The sequence below is a fragment of the Caenorhabditis elegans genome, chromosome I, assembly GCF_000002985.6.
Source record: "Caenorhabditis elegans chromosome I".
Taxonomy (NCBI): domain Eukaryota; kingdom Metazoa; phylum Nematoda; class Chromadorea; order Rhabditida; family Rhabditidae; genus Caenorhabditis; species Caenorhabditis elegans.
In genome coordinates this window covers 6,198,758-6,211,182 of record NC_003279.8, presented here as the reverse complement: position 1 = coordinate 6,211,182, position 12,425 = coordinate 6,198,758, and the positions used below count along the sequence as shown (strand labels likewise).

At 35.5% G+C, this 12,425-nt stretch overlaps 4 protein-coding genes across 5 annotated transcripts; 2 read left to right on the top strand and 2 right to left on the bottom strand.

Moving 5' to 3' along the window:
- Positions 1–27: 27 nt before the first annotated feature.
- ech-1.2 (Trifunctional enzyme subunit alpha, mitochondrial) lies at positions 28–4,228 on the top strand. 2 transcript variants are annotated; one of them, NM_059388.8, is made up of 7 exons: positions 28–101; positions 1,244–1,292; positions 1,437–1,649; positions 1,714–2,454; positions 2,499–2,999; positions 3,046–3,569; positions 3,684–4,228. In NM_059388.8, exons 1-7 carry the CDS (start codon positions 76–78, stop codon positions 3,973–3,975), a joined length of 2,346 nt encoding a protein of 781 aa, NP_491789.1. In that variant the 5' UTR covers positions 28–75; the 3' UTR covers positions 3,976–4,228. The 2 variants fall into 2 exon arrangements, with proteins under 2 accessions (NP_491789.1, NP_491790.1); NM_059389.6 differs by lacking the exon at positions 28–101 and having other exon boundaries at positions 1,244–1,305.
- Positions 4,229–4,255: 27 nt separating this feature from the next.
- T05E7.1 (BAAT_C domain-containing protein) lies at positions 4,256–7,261 on the bottom strand. The gene is made up of 7 exons (NM_059387.8): positions 7,072–7,261; positions 6,787–6,893; positions 6,623–6,728; positions 6,278–6,575; positions 5,676–6,017; positions 4,611–4,697; positions 4,256–4,568 (listed from the first exon to the last, which is right to left on the bottom strand). Exons 1-7 carry the CDS (start codon positions 7,167–7,169, stop codon positions 4,299–4,301), a joined length of 1,308 nt encoding a protein of 435 aa, NP_491788.2. The 5' UTR covers positions 7,170–7,261; the 3' UTR covers positions 4,256–4,298.
- Positions 7,262–9,106: 1,845 nt separating this feature from the next.
- On the top strand, positions 9,107–10,385 carry vet-1. Its single transcript, NM_059386.8, has 2 exons — positions 9,107–9,223; positions 9,309–10,385. The coding sequence occupies exons 1-2, from the start codon at positions 9,117–9,119 to the stop codon at positions 10,156–10,158; spliced, it is 957 nt and encodes a 318-aa protein (NP_491787.2). The 5' UTR covers positions 9,107–9,116; the 3' UTR covers positions 10,159–10,385.
- Positions 10,386–10,989: 604 nt separating this feature from the next.
- On the bottom strand, positions 10,990–11,510 carry col-55 (Collagen triple helix repeat protein; the record flags this gene model as incomplete). Its single annotated transcript, NM_059385.2, has 2 exons — positions 10,990–11,430; positions 11,487–11,510. 2 exons carry the CDS (start codon positions 11,508–11,510, stop codon positions 10,990–10,992), a joined length of 465 nt encoding a protein of 154 aa, NP_491786.2.
- Between the last annotated feature and the right edge of the window lie 915 nt (positions 11,511–12,425).

Here is a 12,425-nt window from a genome sequence, read left to right as displayed (position 1 = left end):
ACACAATTTTACTTTCTAAACGTACTCAACTATTCTAATCGAAAAGTTAGAAAGTATAAATTAAAGCGATCTACAATGTTTTTTCATGACGTTCACGGGCGGTAATTTTTCGTGAGATACTTTGTACTTTGCCCCCTTCACCTCTATCGTTTTCTGTAGCCACTGTGTTGTCTACTATCTTGTAGTCCATTTTTCTCGCATTCTTTTTATCTCTATGACTCCATTTCTTTCGTTATCCCTATTTTCTCTGATTGCTCTGAACCTCGTTCTGTTGAAATACACGTCTTCTCCACGGCGTTTTTATCAATGAGTTCACAGGTTTCTTTGATTTAATGTACTTTTACCCATTTTTAGTGCTTGGGCATTTTTTCAATTAAAATGACAATTGTGTCATTTTCCCCGTTTACTTCTAATTTTTCTTTAGCTATTTTATTCTACTATTGTCTTTCTTTATTTAAAAAAAACTAGAAACTAGAAAGCACAAAAAATTCATATCACAATCTACTTCCGTAGAGCCAGAAGTATATTTCTTCAATTTTAAAGTTTTGTTTCATTTCGATTCTAACTCCTAATTGTGAATAGGGTGACATTTTTGCAGCATTCGGAGTATGCACTATCGTAATTTCACAAGATTTGGTATGCTTTTTTGATTGAAGGAACACAGGATTTGTTCAGATGGGCGCGCAAAAAGTTTCTGATAATAGCCCTTTTTAATTTTAGCGACTGTTTCTTCGTTTAGCTTTCTTGTTTTTTTCAATGAAAACCACAAAGTTCGCTAAAACAAAAAAGAAAAAGGCAAGGAAAATAAACGAGGAAGCAACCGCAAAAAAGACTACGTTAAACTTTCTGCGCGCCGAGACCCATTTGAATAGATCCGTGCGTCTTTAAGAAGGCATTTCAAAGTCTTGTAAAATTACGATAGTAAGAAGGTACGTGTTTTTCGTCAACATTATCTTATTTTTATTGTCACTATCATCACCATTAGGTGTTCTAATATCAATACTTATGTTTGTCAACTGGGCCATCTTCCAGCCCGCCCATCTCATTTTCTCTTATCTCTCAAGTCGATTTTTTTTGTTTACCCGTCTCTGTCACATCACCGCTGTTCGTTTTTTGTTGTTCTTTTTTTCTTATTCACAACAGCTTTTGAAAACATAGAATTTGAATTAATTTTAAAAAAAAGTTCACGCAACGCCACGTCCTGATTGTATTCTCGAAATTATTCAATTCTGTTCTTTTTCAGGTTTCACCGGGAAGCACGTCAGTGGGCGCTTCTTCGATTCCATCAAAAGGTAACACAAAGCGGTATGTTTTCGATTATTTTGATTATTTGGATAATGTATTTCTAATGTAGACAGATTTTTCTGTCACGAATGATAATAACGCAAAAAAGCAATTTTGAACCCACACTCGGCAATAAAAGTCTTATTTTATAGGAAATGTTGTCGCGTCTTGTCCATCAGTCGTCGTCGACACTTCGCACAAACCTTTCATTTCGTCTCTTCTCACAGTCGGCACCGGCCATGCAAACTACGCATCGAGTTGAGAAACAAGGAGATGTTGCCGTGGTGAAGATTGACTTGCCAAACACAAAAGAAAATGTTCTCAACAAGGCTCTTTTCGCTGAAATGAAGGCCACTTTGGATAAGGTAAGATACAGTTTCGAGTAACTGAAATGACACTATTTGTTTGTTAAAAGAAACATTATTTTAGCTCCAATCCGATGAAAGTATCAAATCCATTGTTGTCATGTCCGGAAAGCCAAACAGCTTCGTTGCAGGAGCTGACATCCAAATGATCAAGGCAGAAGGAACTGCTACAGCAACTGAGACACTTTCCCGTGAAGGACAAGAACAATTCTTCCGCATTGAAAAGAGTCAGAAGCCAGTCGTTGCGGCTATTATGGGAAGCTGTATGGGAGGAGGACTCGAATTGGCACTTGCATGTCACTACCGTATTGCTGTAAATGACAAGAAGACACTTTTGTCCCTTCCAGAAGTTATGCTTGGATTGTTGCCAGGAGCTGGAGGTACCCAAAGACTTCCAAAGTTGACTACTGTTCAAAATGTTCTTGATTTGACATTGACTGGAAAGAAGATCAAGGCTGATAAAGCTAAAAAGATTGGAATTGTCGATCGTGTTATTCAGCCACTTGGAGATGGACTTGGACCAGCAGCCGAGAATACCCATAAATATTTGGAAGAAATTGCAGTAAAAGCTGCTCAGGAACTTGCTAATGGAAAACTCAAGATCAACAGAGACAAGGGATTCATGCATAAGGCTACGCAAGCAGTTATGACCAACTCGTTGTTCCTTGACAATGTGGTTCTCAAGATGGCAAAAGATAAGCTGATGAAGTTAACCGCTGGAAATTATCCAGCTCCACTGAAGATTCTCGACGTTGTTCGTACCGCCTATGTTGACCCAAAGAAGGGATTCGAGGCCGAAGCAAAGGTAAATTATTTTGATTATATTTCAAGAATATGTTTTTTTTTTAGGCTTTTGGTGAGCTTTCTCAAACTTTCCAATCTAAAGCTCTCATTGGTCTTTTCGATGGATCTACTGATGCAAAGAAGAACAAATACGGCAAAGGACTTCCAGTCAATGAAATCGCAGTCGTCGGTGCTGGACTGATGGGTGCCGGAATTGCAAATGTGACCATCGATAAGGGTATCCGAACAGTTCTTCTTGATGCCAACCCGGCCGGAGTCGAGCGAGGACAGAATCAAATTGCAACACATTTGAATAAACAAGTCAAGAGAAGAAAGATCAACAAATTGGAAAAAGAGCGAATCTACAACCATCTTGTTCCAACAATTGATTATTCGGCCATGAAGAATGCTGATGTTGTTATTGAAGCCGTCTTCGAAGATCTTCAACTCAAACACAAGGTTATTAAACAAATCGAGAGCGTCGTTGGACCAAACACAATTATTGCATCAAACACTTCAGCTCTTCCGATCAAGGATATTGCTGCAGCATCTTCCCGCCCTGATAAGGTTAGTTATCATTTTTAAAATATTAATATATTTCATACTTCCTCAGGTTATTGGAATGCATTATTTCTCACCAGTGGAGAAGATGCAATTGCTTGAAATTATCACTCATGATGGAACATCCAAAGAAACACTTGCCACTGCTGCCCAGCTTGGTCTTAAACAAGGAAAACTCGTTGTCGTTGTCAAAGATTGTCCAGGATTCTTCGTTGTCCGTTGTCTTGGACCAATGACAGCTGAAATTATGCGTCTTCTCCAAGAAGGTGTTGATCCAGCTGAACTTGACAAGCTCACAACCAAATTCGGATTCCCAGTCGGAGCCGCGACATTGGCTGATGAAGTTGGACTCGATGTCGCCGAGCATGTCGCTCAATTCCTTGGAAAAGCTTTGGGACCACGACTTGGTGGAGGATCCGCTGATTTGTTGTCCGAATTGGTGAAGGCTGGTCACAAGGGACGTAAAACTGGAAAGGGTATCTTTGTATATGGAGACGGAAAGAAGGGAAGCAAGAAGGTTAACGATGAAGCCACCAAGTTGCTTCAAAAGTACAAGTTGACACCAAACGCATCTGTGTAAGTTTCAATCCATTTGCAAAAGTTTCTACCGTTGATGTTTATGATTATCTAACTCTACAAAGAGGCTTTGATAATATTAGAATATTTACATTTCACTTTTATGATTTATAGCTCATCACCAGAAGACCGTCAAATCCGTCTTGTCTCTCGTTTCGTCAATGAGGCGCTTCTATGTCTTGAAGAAGGTGTTCTTGCTTCACCATCTGATGGAGATATCGCCTCTGTCTTCGGTGTTGGATTCCCACCATTCTGGGGTGGTCCATTCCGTTTCGTTGATCTCTATGGAGCTGATAAGTTGGTGAAATCAATGGAAAAGTTTGCTGGAGCTTACGAAGCAGTTCAATTTGAGCCATGTCAACTTCTCAAGGATCATGCCAAGAGCGGAAAGAAGTTTTACAACTAATCATCTCTTCTTGATCTTCGCGATTGCTGTTTTTTCGCCAATTTTCCCCTAAGTATAAACAGTGTGTATTTGTATTCTATGTGCCTATAAGATGACTCTTTTTTTGTTACCATAGATTGTAGTTTCAGACCGCACATTTTGTGTCCCCTATTTATTTATTCGTTGTAAAAATATTGGTAGAGCATTTTACGAGTCTTTTTTCACCGCCGCTCCATTTTCTTTGTTCTTTTTTGAATGAACAACATTCAATTTTTACCGGATTTGCAAAATTTAATATATTGAAAAATACAAACAACTTTATTCAGAAAATATCCTAGTAATAATTAAAGTTTGCATTGCAACGATTTCGAACTTTTCGTAGACACTGGGAGGGTTACTGTACTTTCTCTTTTCCATTCTGGAATTCTCTTTACGTCACCAAGATGCTTCTTGAAGAATTCAACGTTCTTTTTCCAGGTCGTTTCTTGTGATTTTGAATGTTGATAACATTCTCCACCGAATCCCCATAACATATTTATTTGAGCATTGTAGATGATTCCGTGGTGGGGGAAATATGGAAAATAAAGGAAATGACCACCGGGAACAAGTTCAGACTGAGAAAATGTATTGGTTTCAAAAAAAGTTGAACGCCTCACCTCAACATGATGTCCGGTCTTTCTAAGGTTTCCACAAATATTAATAATCGATGGAACTGCATCCACAAGCATGTCATCGTAGCATTGCTAAAAAATAAATAAACTTTTTTCTACAGTTCTGGAAATTAAGATGTTGAAAATTAAATAAAACAATCTAACTCGAAAAACTGTAGAAGATGTTTTAAAAATGTTCAGTTCACTAAAAATCTGCAATAACCTCCAAATCAATAGCGAGTTGTTTTTACAAAACAGTTTTAGCAATAAAAATCTAGAATGAATGTCTTGCTATTTTTTTTGTTCGTAAGAACTAATCCTATGATTCTCAATTTACCAAAACTGATAACAAAACTTTTATTATTTTGAACAACTTTTTTATTTATATTCAAAAAGTTGCCCATATCCTATCGTAATTTTGAAATTCGACAAAAATAACGTGTTTTCTACAAATTTCAAATTGTATTTATGTTTCAATGTGTAGCATTTAAGAGTACTACATGTCACAATATCTTCAAAAAACTCTCATGGTTGATAAATTTGGCAATTTACCAAAATTCTGAATAAAAGACGTCCAAGTATTTTATCATGACAATATGCCATTTTGGGTTATTTTAAGTGTATTTATACTACATACATCCCCATTGACGTTGAAGTAAAAATGTTTTTTTAAACGATTTTTTGTGAAAACAACTTGCTCTAGAGTTACAGCCGATTTCAGAAAATCAGCACGTTTGACGCTTGCAGCTGTAGATTTTTTAACAAGAAAATTAGTGAATAACTATTTTTAAAATTAATAAACCCCCAACATGAACAATATTTTGTTAGTTGAACGTTTTTGAAAATGCCTTACTGTTCGTTTTTTTTTCAAATTATGATTATATCATTATATTTGATTCACAAAAACAAATTTATCGCGTTCACTCTATATCGTTCAAAGTACAAGTACAAAAGTAAAGTGAATGATGTTCTATGGAACATTTGTAATTCGTGATCCCGAAAATTTTCGTAAATTAGTTAATTTCTACATTTTTTGATTAAATAACATTTTAGGTTAAACATAGAAATTACCACAATTCTATAAGCTGTGTTCTTGGGTGCTCTTGCCCATGGAATACTTGTTGTCGGTGTCAAATTGCTATACAAATCTCTGAATGCTGGTTTTTGGCGTAAAACTTGATTCACAAAATCCGACATTCCTTCATCTAAAATTTGTGTTTCCATTGGTTTTCCATTTTCTTTCATAACTGCATTATCTCTACAAAATGCTGCTGAACAATTCAATGCAACAACTGCAGACACTTGATGATATTTTGTAGACAAATAATTTGCAGTTAGACCTCCAAATGATTGTCCTACCAAACCAATTTTTCCGGAGCAATATGGTGAATTTTGTACATATTCAATAGGTTTCTGCAATAAGCTTTTTGAATTTTTTTGGTCGGCGGATCGTTTTTATTTATCAAACAGATTGCTCCGTGAAGTTCGTAATATTGCTTGGTGCTAGTTAATTTTGATAATTTGAGTGATTATCTGTGATAAAATATACGAAGCATTCACACTGCTATAGAAAAACTGGAAAGTAACAGGAAACACGAGCCATGGACTTGCAAAAGGCCCTGTTTCTTCGACATTGCTAAATTCAGGAAGCTACTGTTCTGGCATCACAGTACCTCAAAAAACTCAATGTCAACGTCCGGGATCAATTTTGGCAAATCCTTTTTATATGCAAAATATGCAAAAGTGAATGTAAGAAACCCTTCGGAAGCCAATACAGCAGCATATCCACTTTCTAACATTCCATTTGATCCAGGAATAAATATAACAGCAGGGAATGGTCCTTTACCAGGTGGTTTGAATAGTGTACCATATAATCCATTTTGTTCTACATTTATTTGTTCAACCAATGGATGTTTCCAGTGTTTTTTCAGATGAATTTCATCTATGATTTTTTTAGAATCATCCAATAACCTGAGAAAAATGTGTTTGATTTTTCAGATATATACAGATATTCTCACTGTAATGTGTAATAATACGTTTTTGGGTCATAAGTTTTGAAAAAATGACCTGGACGGATACTTTGAGTTGGTTCAATTGATATAAATAATCCCATTTGGTCAACTTCTGGAAATATTAAAACAATGAACAATTGGACTTTCAGTTACGAAGGAAGTAGAAATACCTGTATAAGTTCCTCGAATTGGTGCATCACGAGATAAATCAATACATCCCAAGGAATCAGATCGAGCGACACAAAACGATGCATAGGTTCCACGGTCATAATGTAGTCTAAATGGGCAAAATTTTTGGCATAAAAATGAATTCTCGGGCACCTGTAGGCGCTCAGTAAGGCATGTTTATGCCTACAGCTTTATCAACATGATATCTACAGAATACACTTAAAACATCATGATCTTCAAAAACTCAAAGATACAAATGAAGAATAACAAAAAAATTGAGATCTCACCTCAAAATGAATGTATAACAACTCCATTCAACGAGCCCACTTGCACGAATATTAACCTTTTCAGTCTGGAGACTGTCCACTTTATCAACATGAAGCATTTCTTGAAAACCTGAAAATGTAAATAAGCACTTGATTTTCAAAGCAGTTTTTGGAGGTTTCTTTTTATCAATTCGAATTCTGCGATAAGAAATGTTGCATTTTGTTTGGTTTTCCATCTAGTTGATCAGAAAGAGGGAGGAGCTTTTTTTTTAGATAATCAAGTGACTACAAACCGATCAAGTGATTGTTACAATAGACTCTTAAAGTGCATTTCCCGAAAAAAAAATTGAAATTTGTCTAAAACCTGTTATTAAACTTTTTAGATGAATACTGATAGAAGGCAACAAATGCTTGAATAGCTTTAGTAAAGTAGAATATTACAAAGATCTTGCTAATTAAAAAAAATTATATACAAAGATTTGACTCATTATCAATTGTCTGATAGTCAGATTTGCATGCCACATTTTGAAATCATATTCTTTTTATTTCTTAAGAAAGAAAAAAAAATTTAAGAACAACATGCAAGTATTTGTGTGTTGAAAACTAGGGTAAATCAAATGGAAGTGTTGGTAATATTGGCAAATGTCTGAATAACTTCTGTATTTAGGAATTACAACAAATATTGGTGGGATTTCGTTTGTATTTTTGGTTTCAATAGATCAATGAAGCTACTTAAGTGAACGATTTAAAATAATTAAATTTCAGCCGAGTGTCATCGTCAGTCTAGAGTACATTTTATGGATTTTAATTTTCACTTTAAGGATAAAGAGGTGCCACAGTTGACAATAAAACGGATTTAATCTGGATATCAATTCATGTTCGGACGCTGCGACCGCCAAATAAATATATTACGTTTTTAATACTTCAATTCAGTCTTTCCTTTGTCTCTTTTTAAATCCTAGTTTGAAGAGCCCCATACATATAAACTTAACTTCCATTAGCTATTTCATGGTTCTATAAATCTAGGGTACCAGTTTTTGTGACCTTATATTTTGGTACCTTCTCAATCTGCCGTTTCAGGGAGAGGGAGACAATAAGCAGACGATCTCATAGAGCCTTTCTGGATATCGATCCAAATCCAGACGCTGTAATGAACTACCTAACATTCACTCTCATTCATGTTGTTCTCAATTCATTCTTCTCATTTTATCCAGGTCCCATTCGGTACGTTTATTTTTTTGTTCTTATTTTGATTGTTTTAATTTTCTGAGATATCCCAGTTGCAGTCCTAGTAAGTAATTGTGTATTTGTATTAATTCCTTTAAAAAATCTTCAACCGAAGACGAAAAGAGAATAGAGCCCTCTATTTCAGAATACTGACATTTCTAGTGTAAATAAAATAGTGTAAAAAAGTATTACTTTGGTTTTTCATGTACCGGATTTTTCCTGATCGTATTGCACGTATATCTGATTTTAAATAGCTTATATGGCCTTCGAGACTGCTAGATTTTCAATTAAAAACTGGAATAGCATATTTATAGCCAAAATTAATTTTTGAAACTTGAAAGTGATAAAATTTTTTTACATCTTTGAATGTTAACATTTTTTTCTTTCTTAAGGTTTGAGTGGGATGAAAGATTGATAAAACCTGCGAGATTTGTATCGATGGTACTGAATTAACAATAGTGGGAGCTAGATTAATTGGAATTGGAAATTTAGTTTCTTTCAACGTTTACAAAATGCCCATTTTAGTATAGCCATAGATTTGGAGTCAACTACATTCTGAATGACTTCTCTCGATCCAATCAATATATTATGTTCTTCGACAGAAGATCACCATACAATGCAACGCTTTTCCAAAATTGTGAATATCGATCCATATTTGGACGCTGTAAATTCTCACCATCGTTCTCTCTCACTGTTTTTTCGATCCAATTACTCATTCTCACCTAACATTCTCAAAAGGTGCATCTTTCCTTTTTTCATTTATTTATTTGCTCTAGTATTTTCTACTGCAGTTTCACTAAACGTTTCTTTTCAATTAAATATTTTTCAGAACTGAAACTATGTTTGCTGAAAATCCATTCTTCACTCCCACCGAGTCCAAGTTGAAATCGGAGATCGCACTTCTTCAAATGAAATTGGATGACGAACGATTTGATCATCAGAAAACGTAAGTTGTTTGAACTCTAGGACAACGTGCAACCTGTTATATAGATTATATTGTACTAACCCATTCTTAATATGTTCAATTTCAGACGACGAGAGCTTGCCAATTCTCGACTTGAGATCTCTGATCTGAAAGGGGAAGCGAAGTGCCATGATTCGGAACTCAATCGTCTCTACACAATAATCAATAATTTGGAAAAGAAGGTTGAAGATTTGAATGGAGAACATCAAAAGTCATTGGAAAAATTGAAAGAACGTCTTCATGAAAAGGATGCTTTTATCGAGGCTTGTGAAGAATTCTATGATGAGAAGAAGATCAATGTGAACAAAATGACATTGATGAAACAAGAAATGGAATTGAAGAGAATCAAAAAGAACTTTGAAGAATACAAGGAAAGAATGACTGAAGTTGAGAAAAATTTGAACGAATTTATCAAAAGACAATCGGCCATTTGTATGGGAGTGAGATATGAATTGAATATGGAAAAGGATTCGAGAGAGAGATATTTCAAAGAAGCTCAACAATTGAAACAAGAGAAAGATGTATTGGTACATGAAATCAATGAAAGAGAAGTCAGAATTTTGTGTCTGAGAAGTGATATTCTTACATTGAAATCTGAAAACAACGACACCTCTAAGGAACTTGATGAAATGAAAAATGGAACCAAAGCTTTGAAACATGAACTTGAAGAGACCAAGAAAATGAAATCCGAAGCCTTGTCGAAATATGAAGAATCTCAAAAAGAGTTCGAACAGTTCAACTTGAAGTTCCAAAGATTGTGCACAAAGTTCTACGAGGAACGTGTCTCTTCTCAGACAACTTCACCTAAAATGAAAGAACATCTGGCATCTGCTAAGAAACGATTGTCTGCTATCAAGGAAACACTCCAAAATGAAGAAGATTTTGATGAAACCGGAGAAGTAACCAATTATCAATAATTTAATATCACCCAATTACTTTTTCCGTGTTAATTTTTCTTCTTTTAGCTACTATCGCTTTTTTAGCATTTTTTCGATTTGATACTATTGCTTTTACTTTACCATTTCCATTGCACTTTTTCGTTTGTTGTAATACGAAACAATACGGCTTAATTTTTCAACGCCTCGGCATTCTTTCAATCCATCTTAAAATGTTACTCTCTTAATTATTCAATAAATGTTTCATTAAATATCGGAATCACTTTTTAACGTGGATTTTTATAACCAAACAGGTGTACGAAAAGTTTACTATCAATTTTAAATAACAGGCAGAATCAGAGAACTTCACATCGAAACACAACATGAAAAGTAAAACACACGACTAGCGATAAAAACTGTTGGAAAAATCAATCAAATTCAAGAGGAATTTGAAAAGTACGTGCTGAAGGTGGTAGATTAGTGAAAGCTATTACAATATTTCCAACAATTGTGGTTTCATCTTCCATGTTCTTTTTTGAGTGAAATCGAGATGAGTTTTTTGAGAGAGTACTCTAGAATCTGTAAAAGTCGATGATGTAGCGAAAAAGTGCAAATATCATTTTTGCATGAAAAACTAAAACTGATTAGATAAGAAATGACAACAATGGTTAATGATGTTGACCTATGCTCTGCTTGTATACCGTGATTAGTGTCTTTGAAATCAATTCCATAAAATAAAATACGTGAGTGTGAGTTCAAATATACCATTAGAAGACAGTTCAGACCTAGAAAATGTTTTGCAACCAGTTTTGTATATTCTCGAATTAACAATTTTTATGCAAAATGATTTATTTGTAGGAAAACAAAGGGAAGCTAAGCTGAAACCTTGTCAACACGCTTGCGGAAGACCTTGCGATGTTTACGAACTACAACGGAACGAGATGGGCATGGACAATGAGCAGCATCTCCTCCTGGAGATCCAGAGTTTCCTGGCGCTCCTGGAGTTCCTTGTGCACCGGCTTGCCCTGGCTGTCCTGGTGCTCCTGAGGCTCCTGATCCACCAGATTGTACTGGTTGTCCTGGTCCTCCGGCTGGTCCTTGTGGTCTTGGTGCTCCTGGTTGTCCAGAAACTTCAACATGTCCTTGCTCTCCTTGTGCTCCAGGCTGACCTGGTGGTCCTGGTGGTCCAGCTGGGCATCCTTGAGATTGGGATTCACAGTTACATTGTGCTTGACGCGTGTTGGCTCTACGTTTAATTCTTCCAAAGACATCGATTGGTTTCACCATTGAGTTCCATGCCTGTTGTTCGTTGAACTGAAACATTAAAAATATGCAAATGTTTTTCGAAGCTTTGGTTAAAAAAAATATACTTTGAACTCAGTCATAGTATCCATAACCTCATCGTAGAAGGAATTGATATCATTGAAACTATATCCAACAGCGAAAAGACATGCAATAACTGCAACTCCACTGCCTATGCTGACAATTCTAACCAAAAGTGATAAGTGGGGAGATTTTTACACGGCCTTCAAAATTAAAAATATTAGTAAAGGTTTGTAGTAAATAGTTTGGAAAATGTTCCGGGTTCATTATACATAGTTTGCAGAATGTTTTAGCAGGAATAACAACTCTACATCTTGAACTGAAATTTTTCACTAGATAGACAACTGTACTTTTAAATAAAATATCATGCGATGTTAGCAAAGAACTGGTAATCAGGGAAGCAATTCTGAACAAACTAGACTGAAAAAATTGGAAGATTATGAACTTGTACAGAAAGATTTCACAATCTGACAAAAAAGTAGAATTTTAAATTAATTATTTAATTTCTAGAAGACCCAGTTCTCACTTTTGGAACAATTTGACACGTTCTGACGTCGTTCTTCTCATACATATATCTCCCCCCACATGTTTTAAATAATTCATTCGTAGAAGGTATAAGGGTAGTATGTAAGCATCATCTATTCTTTCTGCTTTCCGGCTCTTTCCCTCATAAAATGTGAGCATACCTACCACTAATCTTCGTCCTTTTTTCAATGTTCACTACTTTTATGGTTCTTCTCTTTGTTTGGAAGTGAAAGAGCTGCGAGCATCTTGTTAGATGTACCCGTAAATTGAATTACACTCTCTCTCTTCTTTTCCATTGCAGCAAAATACTGCGAACAAAGGACTTTTGATTCTAGTTTAGTTGGAAAGAAGGAACTTCTAAAGAAACATTGAGAATTCATCCGATTCAATGGTTTTTTCAGTCACATCTCAATAGCCAGTGGCTCTTCACAAATTCTCATCCAAAGTCCCATTTATTTTGA